At 43.0% G+C, this 23,753-nt stretch overlaps 1 protein-coding gene across 1 annotated transcript in view; it reads right to left on the bottom strand.

Annotated features, from left to right (window-relative positions):
• diaph2 (diaphanous-related formin 2) overlaps positions 1–23,753 on the bottom strand; it is a 529,613-nt gene that overhangs the window by 42,610 nt on the left and 463,250 nt on the right. The window contains exons 27-28 of the mRNA XM_034291816.1: positions 6,603–6,701; positions 4,652–4,702 (exon numbers count right to left, since the gene is read on the bottom strand). Of these exons, the coding sequence (XP_034147707.1) occupies positions 4,652–4,702; positions 6,603–6,701 (150 nt within the window). The remainder of the gene's footprint in view (positions 1–4,651; positions 4,703–6,602; positions 6,702–23,753) is intronic.

Here is a 23,753-nt window from a genome sequence, read left to right as displayed (position 1 = left end):
CACAATCATGAGGACCTCACAGGGCTCGGTTTACTAGTTTACACACTAGTGAAGAGACAGAGAGTGTTCGAAATGGTCAGCAAATTGGCTTTACATGGGGATTCGAGACTCATAGTGTGCCAGCCTGTTCACAATGTGCCTACAGACTCATGAATAAGTGAGAGGGATTACAGTTTGATCTGAACAATGGAGAAAGACGAAACTGCTTTTGAATTTACTCCTCCAATGTAAGCCACCAAGCTTCTTTGGCAACTGAGACACACACTTGTATGTGAATGTCGTTTCGTAGGATGACGAAAGGTTAATCACGCTTGGAAATCGTGGGATTACAGGCGTAAAAAGTACTATGCGGGAGGAGTATATTTTGTGGACTTCTTGAAATGATCGCAAGTGGCTATGTCTCGAGAGGGATTTCAGTTGCGGTTTTGTGCTGTCAAGACATGAATAGGGAAACAAAACAGTGAGAAAGGGAAAGGCACAGGCAGACATTACCGCCCTCGTACTGACCTAGAAATAACACAATCACTCTCGAAAAGCTGACACTCAAATGTCTGCAATTTTCTTGCCTTCACCCCCAAATAGAAACAACCACCTCCAAAAGACAGCTTATCAGTGATTCGGGAGAAGGCGCCTTTTATCAGCAAATCATCCGTCAGTGCCGGGGGAGCTTAATTGTTTATTTTCACAGTTGGCGAAGTTCGGCACAGGGTCCCAAATGTAACCCTACTCCCTCCTTCTTGCCCTGCATCTGACCAAGGGCTTCTGAGACATGGTCTAAAGTAGTGCACCAGAAAGGAAGCAGGGTGCCATTTCCTTCTCGGATTTTCTTTCAAGGAGTGCCTAAAGATCGGCGCTCAAACCCCTCAACACAAATCGGATCAAAATATCCCATCCAGCAGTCGGAGTTTACCCCATAACCCAGTCGTCGCGCAATCGTTGGCAGCCTGCGTATGTCAAGAGGAGTCTCTGACTTGCTGTACCTGTTGGAAACTAAAGGAGTTACAACTCACACAAAGTTGTTCGTCACACCTGCTACGCAGGGCCCCAATCCCCGCCCAAAAAAAAGGGATGTGCACACAGATTCAGACTGTACACTTATCAGAATGGAACAACTTGCCCATGGGAATCATTTCCAAGGAGCTTCGTAAAAAAGCGTGATGACTCGGTGACATGCATGGAGAAGCGAAGAAGCTTCAACAACGGGACCATCTGGTTTTCTATGGGTTAACAGAACTGCGGGATAGGTGAGCATTCACATACACAGCCCGGCCGGAAGCAGAACGCGCAGAGAGGAAGAGACACACAAATGGAGAGAACACATACAAGGTAGCACTAAATATGAACCACAAGCAGAAGCACTTAAAGAGGAGATTAGTAAATGGCCTATTCATCGTGGATTTAACATTGTTCCCGACATTTATAAATGATAAGCTGTTCATTAACACTTACTGCAATACATTTTGAGATATATGTTCATTCCTTTCCAAGCTTTGATGGACAGTGACACTGGGGGAAGATATAAGTATTTTTGTTGAAATCGCAGTAGATTTTAAGCACATGCTCCAACAGTACATGTGCACTATAGGCAGTGGTTTAATCAATCCATAAACAATGTCATAACTTTTGGATTCATGACAAGTCCATTATATCCATTACAGAGACATTATAAGATGTTTAATAATTGCATTTTTATACTGACATAAAATCTTATATACCAGAAACATTATTTTTTATTACAATCGAGCAGTCTTTTTTTTCACAAGATCATTAACAAATCATTATTTAATGTCTGAAAACCTACCCAAGTGAAAATCTGTGCCCCTTTTACAGGCTTCCCTTGAAGTGGTTTCTAAAAGGGGTTTACATTAAATTGTGGATTTTGACACAAAGTGAAAGAGAAATGATTCAACATTTGTCAAAAATAAATAAATAAATGTACATATTGATTGTTTATGAGTTCAACCACCAGAGTTAACATTTGGTGGAAAGCACCTATGGCAGCCATTACAGTTATAAATAATTCCTATATTATCGTCTTTGAATGTCCTTAGGGCAACACACGTCGTAATTCTCTCAAAAAGACCTTGAAGAAGTTGTTCCTCCTGCTCTGAAGGTTTTGTAGAGCAATGGTAACAGCAATTTTAGGGTCAATGTGTTCATAGGACCACTGATTCAAGCTGTTAACTCAATAAGTTTGGGCAGGGAGCCATTCATGAACACTTAACTCCCCTTGGAAAGCTGCAATTGTGTAATTGTTCCCTGAAGAAACAAACCTCTATCACAAGGTTATTTTTTTAGAACTGGGGTAGGTTATCCACTACATTTTAAGGTGGACAATGGTAACTTCACAAATTCCCCGGGTACTACAGAAAATAAGCACTCTCATATAATTATCTTGCCACCACAATACCACATCAATAATACCACATTAGTTATAGGTTTGGTAATGGACTGATCATTTATAAATGTAGGAACAATGCTTAGTAAAGGATCACCTAAGTATTTACATATTGTGCCTGAATCACTTTATAAAGTGCAACTAGGCACACACTTCAGAGAGAGAGAGAGAGATGCACACACACAGAGTGTGACAGAGATACATATGTATATACACAGAGAGAGAGAGAGAGACATATGTACATACACAGAGAGAGACATATGTACATACACAGAGAGAGAGAGAAATATGCACATACACAGAGAGAGAGAGAGAGAGACATATGTACATACACAGAGAGAGAGAGAGACACATATGCACGTACACACAGAGAGAGACATATGTACATACACCGAGAGAGAGAGAGAGACATATGCACGTACACAGAGAGAGAGAGAGACATATGTACATACACAGAGAGAGACATATGTACATACACAGAGAGAGAGAGAGACATATGCACATACACAGAGAGAGAGAGAGAGAGAGAGACATATGCACATACACAGAGAGGGAGAGAGAGACATATGCACATACACAGAGAGAGAGAGAGAGAGAGAGAGAGAGACATATGCACGTACACAGAGAGAGAGAGACATATGTACATACACAGAGAGAGAGACATATGTACATACACACAGAGAGAGAGAGAGACATATGTACATACACAGAGAGAGAGAGAGAGACATATGCACGTACACAGAGAGAGAGACATATGCACATACACAGAGAGAGAGACATATGCACATACACAGAGAGAGAGAGAGACATATGCACATACACAGAGAGAGAGAGAGACATATGCACATACACAGAGAGAGAGAGAGACATATGCACATACACAGAGAGAGAGACATATGCACATACACAGAGAAAGAGAGAGACATATGCACATACACAGAGAGAGAGAGAGAGACATATGCACATACACAGAGAGAGAGAGACATATGTACATACACAGAGAGAGAGAGAGAGACATATGTACACATACAGTGTGGGAGAGAGACGTATGCACATACACAGAGAGAAAGAGAGAGACATATGTACATACACAGAGAGAGAGAGAGACATGCACATACACAGAGAGACATGCGCATACACAGAGACATGCACATACAGACAGAGACAGACATATGCACATACACAGAGAGAGACAGAGAGAGAGAGAGAGAGTGGGTGATATTAACATAGAGAGAGACTCGCACACACACTGTGGGGAAGTCTGAGAGAGAAAAAGGCGAGGACAGACAGTCAATATTGCAACATGCACTCCACAAAGACACAGCGGATAAGACAGGGAGAGGTGGTGGGAGGGGAAAACGACTCAACATTCCGCCAAAGATGTTTTAAGGAAAGAATCCATTCAAGGGGAGTATTTTGGGGTTGTTTACGATTTGTGCAATGGTTGGCATTTACCAGATGAATGAATGCCTTAGCTGGGAGAGGAGGGAAAGCCAGGGCAGGAACGCAACAGAAAATAAATCAGTGCGTGTCGACAAGCAACGAAGGAATTGCAGGCCACGCTTCACAAGAGGGCCACGCAACAGGATGTGAGGTCATGATCCATCAGCGCATGCCTACGGGAGTCAGGGACAAGGTTTACGAGCCAAGAGCTGGTCTACTTCACAGAAACCGGACTGAGCTTGAGTAACTGGGCATGCAGAACATGAGCCACGCTCCAGAGGACCATTCAAGCCTGATGTGTATACAAAAGTCAAGCCAATTCTCTAGAAGGCACACAGATTTGGGCTGGACATGTTCATTCACAAGATAATCACTCTGTAACCAAATCTAATCGTTAGAATCTAATCAGTCTGTAATCACGTATCTTTCGCCGGATTGAGGGTGTGCTACTTACGCGTCAGATTTAAACAAGATAGCGAAAGAACCATGTACAGTATTTAGACAGTTGAGGTCATCACAGGTTCTGCATTTGGCTGCACATGGCTTATCAACAGTCTAAGATGGCCATGTTGGTCCCCTTTAATAACATTAACCCCCGTTAACATCTAGAATTTGAACCCGAGAAACGATCAGTTAAGATTGAGTTTAGAGCGGGAGTCTTAAAGGGGAGTAACCAGCTCAGCGTAGGAGTCTTAAAGGGGAGTACACCAGCTCTGTTTTCTGTTCTGCACAGCCAAGGAGGGAGGCAGGGCGTGATACAATGAAGCATAGCAGCAGTTCAATCACAGGCACAGCTTCGGGTTGCGTTACCATGGTTAGCACCCGGCCACCGAGACGAAGGACTGGATGGACTTTGATCACCTGCAACGTTGACGAGGCAAACAGAAGAAAAGGAAAGGGAGTTTGAGAGGGAGAGGAGGGAGAGAGATGTAATGTACAGTATGAGTCATTTCAGGAGTTCGCCACCAATTATCCAGCCTGAACAGAACACACTCAGCGGAGTATGGTGCAAAAAGTATCACACACGCAAACACATAGACGCAAACAGTACCCCACACACACACGCAAACACGCAAACGTGCACACTCACGCGCACACACAAAAATGGCTCCTCAGAAAGAAAAGAGTGTGGGTTTGGAAATACGTCATGCATCTCTCTACATAAATGTAGGATCATAATTTGAGTCAGTTTGCTACAGAAGGAAATGTATCCCATACATAACAGGACATCCCCCTTATCGTGGGGATTATAAACCACTTAATATATTTTACTAAATGGAAAATCAAGCTGGATATTAAAAATGCTGAGAAGACTTTTGGATGCATTACACGTTTTAAATGACTTGAACTGTAGGATTGTCCTCTCAAAAACGGATGATCAAATGAAGACCCAACTCAGTGTCTGTCTTGGAGGACTGTGTTAGCGTAGAGGAGATATTGGAGATGTGTCTGTGGATGCGTGTGTGGTCGTGCGTGTTGATGGCGTGGGTTTCCTCCACGTGGTCTGTTTGGAAGAGCGTGACTCAGGAGCGGGTGCTGGGAGTTTTGACACCGTCTTTCATTAGCCAGGTCTTACCGGACAAACCTTGACATGGGACCCGGTAGACGGGATCGGCCAGGATGAGAGGGAGGGGAGACCGGCCACATATCACTGACATTTCACATAGTGACAGTTAATTTAGGACAACATTTTCTGTCACGGTGGTATGCTGCTATGTTTGTTGTAGGGGTTGTTGCTAGAAGACCGAACGAGTGCTCCAAGACATTTGTCAACTTCCTGTCTGACATATAGGCTTTTTACTAAAGGCCCCACCCATAAATAACTTCTGACTCAATACCCCCAAAGGCTCTGAGATTTCTGCAGACTGTAGATACCGTGTGAGGTATTCGGTGAATAAAACACCAGCAGTAAAAGAGGAAGTCACTAGCCTATTCTGTGTCCGGCTTGGTGAGGGAAGAAACTGATATTTGGGAAGGTCTAAATGCTATGCCTACAGCAGCCATATCTTCATTTAAACCAGCCTAAGCCTCCAATACAAGTTTGCATTTCCGTCTGCGGAGTCCAAACCAAAAATCATCAGGGTCAAATTATTATAAAGCATTTTGCCCACTCCCTCTGATTATAATGAAGCTATGCTACCTTAACTACTGAGGCCCAACGAGCAGATCAGAGACTAGTGATTAGCATGGGGCCCGCATCAGGAAGCCCACGGTACATCCTCATCCGCCGCAAAGACGGCGCTGCACCTGTGGCTCCTTTAGCTCATCCAATTCAGACGGGGCTCTGCGTCTCAACCTGCATATCAATGCGGCCTGGCGCATATACCAGGTGGCAAGTTAGCATCCCCTGGGCACGGGCAATTCATCGCGGCAGGACGGAATATGTTAACATTAGGATTATGGTAAATCAGCTTAACCACTGAAGCCTGTGGCCCGTAGTCCCATTTCTATTGTATCGCAGCCTTGTGAAGGACAACGTGCTTCTGTAACCAAGTGGACGGCACAGGTGTTCGGTGAGTGTCGAGGGCGAGGGGATCACGGCCACACGCAGACAGGCGTGTTTCCCAGGCGTGCCGATGACTCGGTCCTGCAACGTTCCTTGTTCACGTTAAAGGAGGAGGTGGAGACTAACCGTTTCAACTGAAGCGGGTTGTATGTAACATTTGAACTGGTATGGCGGGTTCTCTGCGGCCACACCAGACACAGATGGCCGCGGGCAGGGGGAGGAAGTGAGGTGCGGGTGGGCGGAGAGCGACCTTACCGTTGCGCGGGGTTCGTTTTCGGCGGTCGCGGAAGGCCGCTCCAGACTGCAGGGCCTCCATCAGGCTGTCCATCACACCGGTCTCATTCTCACCTCCCTCTGCAGGACAGAAAGGGAACTTGGTCAGGTGCCTTACACACACAGCGTTAGATAGGCCCACACCAACACACACACAAAGACACACTGTATAGAGAGATCAATTCAGAACACATTAATAACAGACTTTCTTGTTGGAATTTCTCGTCGGGAACCAGCACCCGCACTAACATTCTACAATTGTGAAGCAGAATCCAGTAAAAAACAGTTACTCCAACATGACGGGCCTGTGTGTGAGCTTCCCGGTCTACGTATGTAGTGGAAATAATGAAATGTCAGGGAGCCGGAGCACTCTGTCTCCGAGGGAGTTTTACGACCCTGCGCCTCGCACCGCTCCACTAGTCCTCTCAACGACCCCCTCCCCCAGAGCTACACCACACAGGCCTACTTCACAGTCTTCTGCCAGCTCCTCTCCGTCCTTCCCCTCTGGTCACACTTGACTTGTGTGTCTTCCCGCTCCCCTCCCCTCCATCGCCTCCCAGGGGTAGAGGACGTTAAATACATGGGCGTGCACGCACGCACGCACGCATGCCTCCTTGTTGGGGAAGAGGCGGCTAATCATGATATGTGAGGTTAATGTGGGAAATTCGTGCGCTCGTTATTTCTCTAATTAAAAGGTGTGCGAAACGCGCGCCCTGGCAAATACGTCATAGTGCATGTAGAGCCACGCTAGTCGACTTTCGTTGGGCCTTTAAAGGAGGAGAAAAGAGCTTAAGAAAGTGCCCAAAGAGGAAGTGAGTGAAAGCCCAGCAATGTTCCACTCTTCACTTTCCTTAATAAGATCATTAAAGGACCCTAAGGCTGTCTTCTAAGGTGCCTGACGAGGTGTTACATTGCCGGGGAGAGTTTTGTAGATGTTTCCAGTTTTAGCCCATCTTAACCCATTTTTGGAACGCAATTTCCTGGTAGCAGTGTATCGTTTTCTCTCAAGACAGGTTAGCTTTTCTGTAATTCCCTGGGGCGCAATTGGCAAAACTAGCTAATTGAGAAACGGAGGGAGATGTTTGCCCTGGGTTTTTTTAACAGCTCAAAATAAGACAGGTGGAGCTGGAACAAGAGCAGGGAAAAATATGGTCACCTTCTAAGTGGGTGATGTTTCAGATCAAGAGAAAAGTTTGCTGTGGGGATTTAGATACAAGGGATTCTCAAATAATCCAAAATGTCTGAGTTTCCAACTTTCAATTCTGTTTAAACATGACTTGTCGTTTCAAGGGGAAACGGTTCGAGATATCAAGAGCCTCCAAGAAACCAAGTCCTTGTCTTCGTAGCTGTGGAGGAACATCAGGTCCAATAGAACTTTGTTAATAGAGTGCTAGTAGGTCACCAGGGAGCATGTTTTCCCATTTTAGTCATTTTGCTTTTTGTGTCTGTGATCCTCCCTCTTGAACCCTGTCTACCTAGCCCAGCTCCCAAGCCTTGGTCATTACGGATGATAAATTGTGCTACAGTTAAGCGGGAACTAGGACAAATTGATCAAATTTGTCAGGTGTCCCCTGTGATGTCTAGGTCTCCAAGAAGAAGGAAATTGAAGCAAGAGCTGTCCAAAAGTTTTCCTGCAGCCAAGGTGTAGTAGATAAATGTTTACCTGCACAGACTTAACGACTTACATTCGCATTAAACTCACAAGATGTCCTGGCTAGCCTAGATATGGAAAAAAAAAACATTACCTGTAGCATTAATTAACAAAGTTAGAGCAAGGGCTGTTCTAATGGTTTTGCTGTTAGATACAGATCGGCCATCTTGTTACTGCTGGGCGAAGCAGGTGAAATGCATGTCCCAATTTGAACCAGAAAGCAATACCATCAAAGGTGTAGCCTATCCAATTTGAAGATAAGCACTAGCTACTTGCTTTGGTTTGTTCTATTCTGAGACGGTCTAATTAAGCTGGATTTAATCTAAGTTGCTTTTTAAACACAGCACACAAAAAGAAAGAACAGACACTTTGATTTTCAAAGTGGCCCTTGGGAAAGGCCTCAGGAATAGGCAATGAGACAAGCAAGTCAAGAGAAGGAATTAGCGAAAACGAAGAGTTTGTTTGTGGTGTATTTACATAAAATGCATTTCTATTCTTGGTTACAGATTTTTTTCTCTTTTATTATTGTGTAAATCGTTTTCTGTTGAGATGTTGTGTATTATTTTTTTCTTCAAATAAAGACTTAAATAAAAAAAAAAAAATGAAAATGGCTGTCTCGCTTTTTTCTGGTAATGGCAGAATATGTGGCATTTCCTCAAATTAATTATGTCGCCCTGTCAACTTGTTCTGTTTATAAATTCAATTTACCCAACTGTCATCTCCCTTGAATGTCGAAACGAAAAACAAAAGATGGATCACTGCTCGCTGGAAGTGCTGCTGAATGACTCCGGCTGGCACAGGCGTTCCTCCTCTGCCATGATGCCCAGAAGCAAAATGAGAAGCCCCGGCCCTTCTCCCCCTAAACATTACCCAGGAGCTAGTTCAGCCATGTATGCAAACGATGGATGGCGTGGTCCGGCGTGCTACAATATGTCACCCTAATGATCCTAGTTTAAAAGAATGTCTGTTCTGGACCACAATGATGAAGAGAGGGTCCACTGACTCATTAGTAGAATGAGGGTAAAGATAGATGACCCAGATACAGGTTCAAATGCATCTTCTCCAAATCCTTCTGTCCGATATGTGCGCCTTGCGCACTCTGTTTGCCCCTGTTTGCAGAGGCAGTCGCCCGCCCCAGTGCATCAGTGCCTTCTCCCTCCGCTCTCCTCTTCCATGGCAGCAGAGTGGGCCCAAGGATGTACTAAGTAGTTTGGCGGTTGGAATGTTTTCCAAAGGCCGGTCCCAGTGTCATCGATGGAACAATGATAGAGCGCCGCGGTATTGACCGGCTTCGCACTAAATCTTGGTAAAGAGCACTTAGCTTCCCTGTGTTAGCCACAGAAAGAATATCTGTCAATGGCCATCGGTGAAGGCTTTCATCCGCTGCCTTGCTCTCTCAGGATTACCCATCCAAGGGACTGGCTGGGGCTCAAACGACAACCCCCCCTCATCCCCTAAGACCAACCTGTTCAATCTACGCGATGCACTACTTTTCACAAGGTCCTGGAAAGCATTAGAGGGGAGGGGCGTTTAGGCCCAAAGCCCAGAGTTGGGTGATTTCTCTGTGCCCCACCCACCCAAAGCCATTTGGCTGGAGCCAGGGGAGGGCCTAATGGCGAGCTGATGCCTTGTTTAATAGTCCCATCTACCTGATGTGTCTTATTTAGGGGGTGTCTCGCAGTGCAGTGATGTCAGGTGGTTGTTAAAGCGGTGCCTGTGTGTAGGGAGAGGGCGTTCCACTGCCTCTACAGTGGAACATTCAATTCAAACGACTAGGCTCTAAATTGGACCCGATAGAGAGAGGAAGTGAGAGAAGATGGGGGGGGAAGAGGAGATATCGAAAGGGTGAGATGTAGGAAGACAGAGAATGTACGCAGCACAGTGAGTAGGTGTTCCGCGCCACTACGAGGTATGTGCCTGCGCGGCTTACATGTGCTCCAAGGTACAGTCGGCTTGTGTGGGCTCCAGCACAGACTAAAATCAGTAACGCAGTCGGACCAACGACCTCTGGCCGTGGCGCTCTGGGCAAAAGTCAACTAGAGGGAGAAGCTCGAGAGCTTAACACAACACCAGCACATCCCACAATCCCACACAATACGTACAAACTGATTAAGCTGAACATGCATATAGTTCTAGCCTCAAGCGCTAGATTAGAATGTGACCAAAGTATGCTGACATTCCACAAAGTATCATAGACACCTCATGAACTGTCAGCATAGATCTGTCAAATTCAAATGTAGCGCTTTGGGCTAAAGCGATACGCACCTTTAGGTTAATCGAATACAAGCATTCACACGCGGGGGCAAGACTCAACGATCTATTTCGACGAAGCGGCTGTTAAATCTGGCGGAATTGCAAATGGCTCCCATTCCCGCCCTTATCGGTTCTCTGGTTAAAAGTTGTGCACCAGATTAGGAATAGACAGTGAATTAAAATGCACACTCTGTCCTCCATTCCATCCTCCCAAGGATAATGGAGGCCGTCGGTCTTCCATCTGTATTCGGCACCACGCTCTCCTTAAACACCAAAGGGATGGCATTCTTATAATTATGCAGCAGTGTCAACAAAGGCTGTTCATAAATTCAATTTGCTATCTGTCATCTCCTCCCATGTTGGGGGGTGGGAGGAAACACGGAGCGATCGATGGAGTACCACATTGCTGATGGCTCGCATACAGCCGCCGACAGCTCAGGGGGGGAAAGGAAAAAGGGAGAAGGTAGTCAGGATGGCGGCACATAGCGCAAAAGACAAAGTCCCTGTCCCAATCCTATTCCACTGTTCAAAAGCTGTCGGAGTGGCAAAAACACTCGGAACAATTACAGTGACATTCAATAATATCCCCAAAAATAAATGTAGATCATACTTAGCGAACCGCTCGGGTCATCAGTATAGAGTAAGGAGGTGGCGTTAGCCATTAGTGTTTTGGAAATAAGTGATTCTCATGGTTTTTTTCCCTCTTGATTTTGACCCGCGTGAGTGCGTCTGTTTTCTTAGTTGGTGTGTGTGTGTTGTGTCACTGTCGTCTCCAGTCACCCCTGTTCTGGCTTTCCCAGTGACAGATCTTCTACTCTAATTTGCACTGTAATGAGCTCTAATAAGAGCTTGCAGCCCTGCGCTTGATGAGCTGCGACCACTCTGAAGGGAGAGCGCTGCTACTGCTGCTGGTAGAGATTGCTAGGAAGACTCCCGCCTCTGTCTCTCTCGCTCTCCCTCCTCGCTCTCCCTTCTCTTTGGCTCTTAGCTCTTTTTCTTTCTATACCTCTTGTTATTCTCGGTTTTCCCCCTCCGCTCCCCTGCCATTCTCTCGCTCACTTGGACGGAAAACAAAACAAAAAAATGTCGACGGGAAAATAAAACAACGGTCGTTTCTTCCCTGGGATTGTTTTTGAACACATTTTAGCCCATCTGTTGGGTTGCACAGAGTCACCTGTGCAATTAACCTGGGTGCATTAGCCGTGAAGTAAGCCTCCGTGTTGAGGGAGGGAGGGACATGATACACTATGGCCAGGTGTAGGGGGTGTCACCTCCATCTCTCTCCCTCTCCGTACCTCTCTCTTCTGTCGCCTCTCCTCGCCCTTTTTTACCTCTGTTGTCTTTGCCGTTTTCTGGCACGGTCTTCCCTCTCCCTCGCTGCCTCCCTTTCTATTTAAAGGAGGAGGATGGGGTTTCATTTGGCTCTCTCTCCCTCCCCCAATCCCTGCTCAGGCAGCAGCCAGACAGACAGACATTAGTGCCACAGAGGACAGGGTGCACACAGGTGCCCACGGGAGAGACATACGCCACAGCTGTTTGCTGCTCTCCTCACTCCCATCCAAGCTGGACCCTGGCACCCCGCTGTTCACCGGGCCAACGTTTCATTGTACACAAGCACAGATGCCCGATTCACACCACACAGGCAAATGGAGCCAAGCCACATCGAGGCGCAAGCTGAAAGGGTTATCCATATCCCCCTAAAATGAACCTCAAAGATAATTGCCGATATTACAGAGCGCTCCCAATTCGATTCATTTTCACCGGTTTGTCAAGTGAAGTGTCCAGGGATAAGATGGTTATTTGGTCATCTGTGTTGTTTGTGTGTTTCTGTGTTCTGTTTGAGCAGAAAAACAGGAACCTCTCTCCCTCGCTCTCTCTCTCTCTCTCTCTTCCTGCATGGATGCTGGAAGATGGATCCCGGAGACTATGCTTCTTGACGGTTTTACTGCAACAGCTTGATGTGCAAACCCACTCTCATATCCACCCCAATCGAATTAGAGACACCACCACCAACCCCCTCCCCCGGCAAGCCCCAGGATGGCCCCATGGGGTCAGGGTGCATTGGTTAGGGGACAAGAGGTCGGGCCCACGTCAAGCGCCTAACAGCTACACCAGAGGAGGAAGGTGGAGATGAGAGACGCGGTCAAGACCCCGGTCATTCCAATCACTGTTCTGGCCTCTTATCACAGAAAAAGAGATGAGAAAATGAGGGACAGCGGCAGAGGCGAGGGAATGAGATGAAAGCGGATTAGCCGCCGTGGCGATTTGCATTTGTGGCATGGAGACGAAAGCCCAAGCGATGCCCCGAATAGCTGGATGTATGAATAAGTAACCAAAGAAAAACAAAAATAAACCCCCTCCCGTCTGGATTGGTGGGAGGCAGCAGCTGCGAAGCCCCACGTGATGCCTGGGGCGGGAGAGGACGAGTTCCGTGGAAGATGGAAGAGAGGCGCCCACTGCTACTTTCCTTGTGATCCCCTCCAAACCTCTTTGCAAGGGGTCATGTTCATTAGGATTACGCGACAGGTGACTTCTTTTTTGGGGCAAATGACATGGGATATATTCGCGCGGGCTAGCGCCTCCCTGTTTCAGTCGGCTTCCATTAGGTGTCGAGCAACTATGACCCGGCACGTTTGTCCAAAAGGGCAGCTTTTGGTGCAGCCAAAACAGGCAGCCCGTTTGACGGGTGTAAAGTTGGCCCACTTTCAGAGAACGAGATGTAGTGACTGCGTCAATGAGGATCACTGTGTCGTGTGTAACAGTATTGTGTTGGCCATATCATGGTTGTAGGTTCAATTCCAGCATAAATTCATTTTTATCTGTTTTGGCGGGAAGTGCATGCTGCATGGCCATATGTCATCATCCTACTCTTTGTTTCCAAAAGATCACTGTAGAGGACGGCAATCTGAGCAATGCTAAGAGGCCCTCCAGCATTCTACCCAAGGCGGGTTAACACCTGCACCCCCTTCCTTTCTCCAGAATTCATGACCACATACTTACACGATAACTCTCTAAAGGACACACCATTGAGAAACAATTTTCTCAGACTACACAGTCGGCCATATTGGTGGAGGGTAAACGGATTTGACAAAGCCATTTGGATGGGCTTTGTAGTGAGCATCATTATGTTTGATTGACTGTAAAGTGACTCTGGAGGTCCAGATCTGAAAAAGTCTTGAATTGATCAGGGAGATGGCTTGCGGACCACCCATGACCGTGATGGGAAATGGAAGGATTTAATGAGATTCAACAGTATTGCATTTCTTTTCTTTTTTCATCCAAGTCGGTATGATTTTAGGAGAGGAGAGAGAATTGGAAAGGAATGAGATATATATATATATATTCACACACACATACACACAGCATATTACTGAATTATTCTCATATAGAACTGCTTTCCTAACCTGAGGGAAAGCAAGCCCAAATTAAGTTAAACAGACTTAAACTGATTAGACGCTTCAAGTGCTACTCCTAATTAGGCCTCTCTCTCCACAAATAGAGAAAAAGTTTCTTATTTAAAATTACTATTTGATACAGCAGACGCAGACATAAAAAAAACTCCCAGAGAGAAGAAGAAAAAGGTCCTTGGGGTACCATTAATTGGCAATGAAATAATTATCATTGAATAATCAAAGAGTTTCCGGTTTCTTTACAACGAACATGGCATATTGTGTCAGAAATTCTATTTCATCGAATTTTTTGAGAATTATTTGGAGAGAAATACAGTAATAGTCAAAAGTTTGGACACACCTACTCATTCAAGGGAATTTCTTTATTTTGACTATTTTCCACAATAATACTGAAGACATCCAACTATGAATGTAATGCATTTGGAATCATGTATTAACCAAAGTGTTAAATAAAAAATCATTTATATTTTAGATTCTTCAAAGTAGCCACACCATTCTCTCAACCAGCTTCATGGGGTAATCACCCGCAATGCATTTCAATTAACAGGTGTGCCTTGTTAAGTGTTAATTTGCAGAATGTCTTTCCTCCTTAATGTGTTTATGCCAATCAGTTGTGTCCATCAATATGTCTGTACTTTAGTAATTCATATAAAGGCAAGAACAGCTCAAATTAGCTAAAATAAACTACAATCCATTATTGCTTTAAGACATTAAGGTTAGTCAATCGATAGGAAATGGATCTGTTCAGCACTTTATTGTTAACTACATGATTCCATGTGTTATTCCATAGTTTTGATGTATTCACTACAATGTGGAAAAAAGCTCAAATTAAACTTAACTGGTACTGTATGTACATTTTTAAGCCATTTTCTGATACCACCTGGTATGGTGGTACTGAATGGCAGAGAGTTCGGCCTATGTAATATACTGGGTCAACCGCACCACACTCTTTGGCATATTGCAATTGAGGGTAGATGGGGAAGATCGGGGGCCCATCATTTCCCTGAATTCTCCCATACTTTTAGGCCTGTGTAGAACATGAATAAGGTACTGGCTTATTGTATTACCTTGGCTGACAGAAACACATTTCACACTAAATCAAACGGATCAACTGCTTATGAGAGATGCTTCGGCAAACAGGGGACGTTCTAAGGACATCCAGGGGACCAGGGCATAATCGCCCAGTGTTATTGAAACGTCTCAACAACTCATTTTGGTTTGCCAGCTCTTGATCACGCCTTGTTGGTGTTTACAGGGGCCCCAGACACAGACAGTTTACATCCCAAATTGAACTCTATTTCTTAGAAGTGCACTACTTTTAACCAGAACTCTTAATATGATATGGAAATAAGCTGCCGTTTCTCATTTGAGAAGCTCGACTGTCGCAGACAGACACAAGGCTTATCTTCCAAAATGATCCTCCAAGATGATATGGGCAAAATCTAATATGGTGTTATTAATTAGAATTGATGGACTACAGCAGATGAGCCAGATGAAGCCCAATGCCCTTGTTACCATCTTCCAAAGTAACGACCAAAAAAGAAATCACAAAATCACAATGGTGGAGACTTGAAATGCACCCGAATTCCCAAATACTGCGCTAATTCCCGAGCTCTTAGGAGGAAGTCACATCCGCGAGCGCACGTTTGGTCCGTTCCCAAATCCGTGCTCGTGTCCGGCGATCCCTGCGGCTTTTGGAATGCAATGTAGCGTTACTCAAAAGAGGACGCTGCCGCGATGACAGCCGCCGTAAATAACCCCCGATAGGAAGGCAGCGGCTGGCGTATGCAGATGCTGAGGCAGAGGAGCCTTTCTTCGCACGGCGCCAATGAGGAATGACAATCACGCGCACAAACCATCAGCGGCATAATAATCTAGGAAGGCGATAGGTAGGAGTTTTGGAGCCTGACGCCATACATCATAACCACATGATGCCTTGCGTGTCCTTGTTCATCATTGTCTGTATCAAACATGAAGGTCGATATAAAGTCAATATTAGCACAGTCATACCAGATTCATTTCAGAGCTGAGCCTTAGGAATACTCGAAAGGTCCGTTCTGATATCCACACACATAATTAGTAGGTGGCGATGCATCCTGTATGAATGTAGGCTACGAATAATCCCCAGGTTTTACAGACATTCTGTGCAAAGATTTCTGGAATCAGGCAAGAACGAGGAAGACATCTGGAAATACACCAAACAAGATTAGGGGAAAACCTGGGAGTTTTGAGGAACTTTTAAATGCCAGGTACACTCTACAAGCATTACGGTGTTGTGTCCCAATTGAACAACCTTGTTAGCCACAGCCAATTTAATTGTCTTCTACAATGTCTCACCTCACAGCTGCTGTCCATGTTCGCTCCCCCAACCCCGAACAATAATATGCATATACTACTTCTCTGAAATCACCACACCACATCTTCGAGACCCTCCAGCGACAACGCTGTCCCCTATCCCGTCCTATGGAGAAGGACATCACAGGGACATGGTGTGACCCGCCAGGACCTGACCTTTTCTCAACGTCAGCCTCCTGTCATCGCCTCTCTGTAATCACCTGGCTGACATGGCCAAGGCGCATGAGCGCGCACGCGTGCACATGCACACACACATGCACGCACGCACACACACACACACACACACAAACCACCCCAACAGACACAGGTACACTTGCACAGGCCCTAACCGGCGCTGGCTGTCACTGTCACACGTCACTATCAATTCACATCTCTTCCCCATCGTACCGTCCGTCACTCTCGTGTTACCGTTGGCTCCGGACACGGCTAAAACATCTTGGGCTCCCCCGAGCATGGCGAGCGGTGCTAATGGAGACTGGCACGTATGCACAATCTGCATTTAAAATGGCACAAGCCTGACTCTGTTAGCTGCGTGTATGGATGGTGAATGAAGTACGCTACCATATGGCAAGACTCAGATAACCAGGAAGAAAAGCGGTGAAGGTCATTCTATAAATGTAGGAGGGCTACATTTGACTTTAGCGTCCCAAACGGTTTAATGTGCATTTAAACACGTTTCCACTACATTCTATACATTATTTAGACAGGAAACAGGCTTAAAGTAGTATGGTGGACACAGGGATTGAACCCTGACCTCTGTTGGGGCTATGAGTGGTCATCAAAGTAGCCATCCCTCCACGATTCCATCATACTCATACCTAAAGGGATACTGATGTAATAATGTTGTCCACAGCATGGACTAATTTACCCTGACCCTTGAAATAAAATAGACAAAAAATCTGGTCAACCCTAGAGATTTACATTCACTTTCATGGCTGTTGTATAATTGCGTGTGGTATCACTTGAGCTCTGCATCACCTCACTCGCATTCAGACAATCCTTTTCCAAATCACCTGATGTAAGGTGATAAGGTCCCCTTGTGACTAAACAGCTTGACGTTAAATGTGCAATCAAACAACTATTATGCATAATTACTGAAGAAGCATCCTAATTTGGTATTTATAATGTTCAAGTTACCCTTTCTATTTGAAGCATTACATTTTGCATACATTACTTGGGATGACGAAGCCATGAATATTATTTTCACAAAGTGAAATCGAGAGATACACAATTTACACAAGGTTACAGATCACATCCACTATCTCTATGAAAAAATATACCAATATCCAGGGATTCCCCATCCAGGGCAATGTGTTATTAAATTGATCAAATCTGAATAATAGGACAAACAACTGTATGATACATGTAAATAAAATAAAAATAGTTTTATGTCACATCTGTCGAAAAATTTAAGGACTCCAAGAATGAGATGAGAAAGGTTTCAATTCAGGTTTGGATTCAACACATTAATTAAATAATGAATAGTGAATTATATCTTATGGTATGAACATAGAAATATGCCATATAATTGTTAATAACTTTAAATCTCCAAACAGTTACATTAGTAAAGAAATACCAATGCCACATATTATCACATACACACATATATACACATACACACCACTGTTCAAAACTATGGGGTAACTTTGAAATGTCCTTGTTTTTGAAACAATTTTAACAAATTGTCCATTAAAATTTCAAAATGTATCACAAATGCACAGTAGGATTTTTTTTAATGGAATATCCAGATATGCGTACAAAGGCCCATTATCAGCAACCATCAGTCCTGGGTTCCAATAGCACATTGTGTTGTTTGCTAATGCAACTATCATTTGAAAAGGGAAATTTGACCATAAGAAAACCCTTTTGCAATCATGTTAACACAGCTGAAAACGGTTGTGCTGAGTAAAGAAGCAATAAAACTGGCCTTCTTCAGTCTAGTTCAGTATCTGGACCATCAGCAATTGTGGATTTTATTACACCGTGAAAACTACACAGCAAAAACTCTCTCTGACCAGAATAGAAAGAGGAGTGGGAGGCCCCAGTGCACAACTGAGCAAGAGGACAAATACATTAGTGTCTAGTTGGAGAAACAGTCACCTCACAGGTCCACAACTGAGAGCTTCCTTAAAACCCTTTAGACCCCAATAGAATTCAATAATGCTCCTGTAGATTACTGAGAATTCTCTAAATAAATTATGTTTTCACACATTTCAAACAAAAACAAAAGCTAAGAACAAAAAACAATTAGTTAACTTTGTTTTAAAGAGCACATCTTCATCTGCGAGCGTAGCACCAATTTACCACTACATAATTTCTCTAAAGGCAGATAGACTAACCAGATATTAAACTAACTTTAGCAAGCTGTTGTGGCTGTTTATAAAAATAAGAAACAAACACCTAAGTTTGCATAACGCATAAAACTGCAACACTTTTTGTGCGAGATTGAGCAAGCAATAATTTGAGGTAGGTACAACTATCGTGATCATAAAGTATGCATAAGGCACACACATCTCAAGACATTGAAAGTACGTGGCGGCAGATGCAGGACATCATAATCAAGTGATGACATCCTAAGCACAATATTACATGTTGCAATCTTGGCTAGCAAGTGAAAGTGACAGCTTGTGGACAGACAGCTTTTATATAGTTTGACATACAAACTGAACCAGAAAATTTGTTGTCTAGTTAGCTATTGCAGTTTGCATATATGAATGAACTCGAAAGAAACGCAATAAAACATTCAACTAGTTTAAAACATCCGATAAACTAGCAATAAAACATCCGACTACACAGATTAATACTACAACGTTTTCAATTAGAAGACCGAGCAAGCAACCATTTGAGCTCCACAGCTGATGCGCTCACCTATCAAGGTAGTTATCACGAAAGGGTTACTATTGTCATCTAAAAGATATTACCAACATTTCACAGCATCAAAAATGGACAACACACCAACATATCTGCAGTGAATTTGTTACTCCACCACGCTTCATTATCACTTTCCAAGAGCAAGGACGTTTCCAACTTTGTATCACCAAACAACACAAACAGCCTCTTCTAACATAAAAAGTTGTGGCCGCTTGGCGCTAGCACTTTGAGTAAAGAAATGCTAAAAAACTAAAAAAGTAAAATGACGGCATAGCCTTTTTCTGGTTTCTTATTCACGACAACATCTACAGGGCGCTATAGGTTCTAAAAGGTAAAATACCCGCAAAACATCAGTCTCAACGTCCAAAGTGAAGAAGCGACCCCGGGATGCTGGTCTTCTAGACAGAGTTGCAAAGAAAAAGCCATATCTCAGATTGGCCAATAACACAGACACTGGACACAGGAAGACTGAAAATAAAGTGTTATGGAGAGATGACTAAGTTTGAGGTGTTTGGATCACAAAGAAGTGGGAGATTTGTACAGGGGAAAAGGGATCTTGAAGGAAAGCGATCACTCCATTTTGCAATGCCATGCCATTTTGCCTTGCCCTGTGGACGGCTCTTGATTGGAGCCAATTTCATCCTACAACAGAACAATGATGCAAAGCATAGCTCCTATGCAAGAATAATGTAGGGAAGAAGCAGCTTGACCGTATGGTACATAAGAAGTGCCTATCAAGCCAATCCAACTTGTAGGAGTTGATTTGGGAAGCATGGGTTGAAATCTCTTCAGATTACCTCTACAAATTGACAAACTGAATGCCAAAGGTCTGCAAGGCTGTAATTGATGCAAAAGGATTCTTTGATAAAAGAAAAGTCTGAAGGACAAAGTTATTAATTCAATTAAAAATAATTATTTCTAACCTTGTCAATGACTACTCATTTTATTTTTGGTATATTTCCAATTCAAATGTATGTTTTCATGGAAAATAAAGACATTTCTAAGTGACCCCAAACATTTGAATGGTAGTGTGTGTGTGAAATATATATATATATATATATATATATATATACACACAAACAAACACACCATTTAAAAGCCACTCGTGGTGTTTTGCTGTCTTTTCCAATGTCTTTCTTTTGCAACACAGGATTTCTGTAACGAATACTGTGTGAAAAGCGAGACACTCACTCGTTCTTCCTTTTCTTTCTTCTTTTTCTTGGAGATACGGTGTGTAGCGTACTTCCTTCAAGTTAAAAAGCCAACAGGGAGAATGCATGAAGCACTAAGGGCCATCATTGTCAACCTTCACAGTTGTTCTTTTTGTACAGAGCAATGGAGGCAACGTAATAAGTCCGGCGAACTAAGTGAGCATACTAGACAGCTATCATCAGCAGAAGGGATGTTTTCGAAACGGTTGCACTCAGTCAATCGTGAACAGTGCCATTTAATAATAATAGGCGAGGGAAAATAAAAAGCAGATTATAAAATCTGCTTCATGGATATCCAGCGAAAACATTCCCTTCAAAAGATCCTGCATTATTTTCCTTTCTTACTTAGGCCATGACTATTATAAGGCTGTGTCTGTGCCAGTCAGAAAGATTAGGAAGATTGCTACCTTGATTTTTCAATGAATTCAGAGCAATTTGAAAGGAATAATGTGATTTTATGTCAAGACGAACAGTCATTCATTTTATTTTTAAGTCTATTTTGAAAAAGAGTAAGGTTTGATTTCACATAATTTGAGTATAAGTACAGAGTAAACATTGATGTGAATGGCCTACCGCATATCTGAATAGTTTATAATATTCTTGAAGAGTGAAGTATCGTATGTAACTGAAATCTGATAGTGCCGGCAAGCGGTTTCAAAATGAAGGACTGGACTGGATTTGAATATGCACCGTGTGTGGTTTGTTTTTCTCCACTGTAATTTTTTGCTGAAGTAAAGAAAAACTTTTAAAAAGCAGCAACAAGCATGTTAATGGAAGAGAGCACAACATTCAGCCGTTGTTTTGGTAGCAATATGGAAGCTTTTAAGGCCCAGCATAACTGATACACCATATTCATTTATCTTTAAAATGGTTATTGCATATCTACAGTATTTTATAATGGGTAAAGCTACTCATGGCCATTCTGAAATAGAATTGAATTCCCATCCCCTAAAGTATTCAAAAAAATACAATAATAATGCTACTTTTAGCTTAATGCTAATTATGGCAAAATAATAACAGTTTTTTGTATATAACTGAAGATGAAGACGTGATTTTAACAAAATAAAGAATAGAATCCCAATAATTAATTAATTAAGATAAAGAAAATATACATACAAAAAACATGAGATAACATTTGTCAGTTCCTGTGTAGAAATTAAGCACCCATGTAAATGTTTCTAAAAATAAAAATCATATATGATCCAGCTAGTGAGACAGTTATAATCAGTCAGTGACATCCCAATCAGCACAAGCGTTGCTTCTCAATAAGTAACCAGTTAGCTAATGCTCACTAGTCTGCTCACTAGCTAGTCAGCCACTGATGTTTCCATATCTGAAGAATCCTTTCTGTTAAATGAACAAGAACACAGGTATATTTTGACTATACGCTAATGTTTCATTTAAAGTAATGAATTTTAGGTGGATGTAGAAAAGCATATTTTCATTCCGTACAGGATTTCCTGACTGTTTAGAGCAAGGCTACTCAACTCAGGTGTGGGAGGAACAAAACACTCCTTTTTTGATCCTCTTCTTCTTATAAGTGACTGAATCAAACCTCGGACACAACCTGAGGTCAACCAGTGTTTCGGTTCCCAAGAATCTGAGAGAAATAGCCTTGGTATAAAGCCAAAAGTTCTCGTGTTCTCAATAGTACACAATCCTTGCATGTGAAGTCAAAATGTGTGCAATTGCTTTCAACTACACCTGTAATAACAATGTTAATAAGAAAACTAATAATCATAAATACAATTAACTTTTGGTCCAACTTTTATAGCTTGGATAGTTTACATAAAGGCTCTCTGTGTCACTGTATAGAGCACATAAATACCTGGATGAACCAAAATTGTTAAACCAAAACAATTAAACCAAGATAAAACAGAGATGATTGTGTTTGGCAACAAAAATAAAAGAACAAGTATTAGTAAAGAGCTGGATTCTCTGGCCTTTAAAACCAGGGATCAAGAATGTAATCTTGGTGTTTTGATTGACACAGACCTCACATTTAACTGTCATATCAAAGCGGTCACCATCTAAAAAATATAGCCAGAATCAATGGCTTGGTATCCCAAAAAGACCAAGAGAAGCTCATCTAAGCTTTTATCTCTAGTAGGGTTGACTACTGTAATGGCCTCTTAACTGGACTTCAGAAAAAGACTGTAAAACAACTGCAGCTCATTCAGAATGCTGCTGCTGGTATGTTAACCAGGACCAAGAGAACAGAGCACATCACTCTGGTTCTTAAATCTTTGCATTGGCTTCCAGTCAGTTACAGAATAGATTTCAAAGTGGTGCTTTTAGTTTATAAATCTCTGAATGGTTTAGGACCCGAATACATTTCTGATATGTTTGAAGAATAATAAACCAAGCAGGGCTCTTAGATCCATGAACACAGGTCAGCTAGTAGAGTCCAAACTCAACATGGAGAAGCTGCATTTAGCACTTATGCTGTAGAAAACTGGAATAAACTACCAGAAGATCTTAGACGTGCCCCAAACATATACATTTTTAAATCCAGGTAAAAACACTTCTCTTCTCACATGCCTATGACTGAGCACTTAAACCTAACCACACTGTTTAGCCTTATAGCTTCCCACTTTTAATCTTTATGTTTTCTTATTGTATTTTTTTATTATTATGAAGGATTCATTTGCTTTGATGTTTTCATTTGTGTATTTGTTTTGATGTTATTGTTTTCATATATTTTTCTTTGTAAAGCACATTGAATTGCTTCGATGTATGAATTGTGCTTTATAAATAAACTTGCTTGCCTGCTTTAGCACTATCTACATACTTCGCAATACGTGTATGCCAAACTTTGTAAATACTGTAAACAAAATATGTTAGGTCACAATTTGCCATATACTACACAGTGGCAGTGACCCTTTGTACATCATTTTGTAAATACTAGACATTCCAACTTGTTGAATTGTTTTCATATGTCCTGCATGCCATGTCCTATTGTGCTCAAAACAGCGACATATGTGCTTCCAGGCTTAACTCAGACATAAGTGGATTTGACTGAGAGAACGGCATATATGTGTGGGCAAAGACACTGGACGGGACCTAAGCACTGACCCTATCTAATGCCAGCCAGGCATGGGTGGCACCAGTGCCCACGTGTCCAATGTCCTACTCCCTCTGATAGTTAAACCTTTCATTTTTTTGTCATTATTTTGTCCAGTCCTGTCATTCCTATCACCACCCCCCACCATTACCCCCCCTCCATTATTCCCTACAGGCTGTCTGAACACTCTCTGCGACATTGTTTCATATCTGCCGGCATAATAAATACCCTGCTGGGATGAAACATCTTTTCCTATTAGAGACAGAAGGATTAGGGTGGATTTAGGCTCTATTTTACAGCAGCGTTTGTTCGCCCGTT

The sequence above is a fragment of the Esox lucius genome, chromosome 4, assembly GCF_011004845.1.
Source record: "Esox lucius isolate fEsoLuc1 chromosome 4, fEsoLuc1.pri, whole genome shotgun sequence".
NCBI classification, from domain to species: domain Eukaryota; kingdom Metazoa; phylum Chordata; class Actinopteri; order Esociformes; family Esocidae; genus Esox; species Esox lucius.
This window is presented reverse-complemented; position numbering and strand designations above follow the sequence as displayed.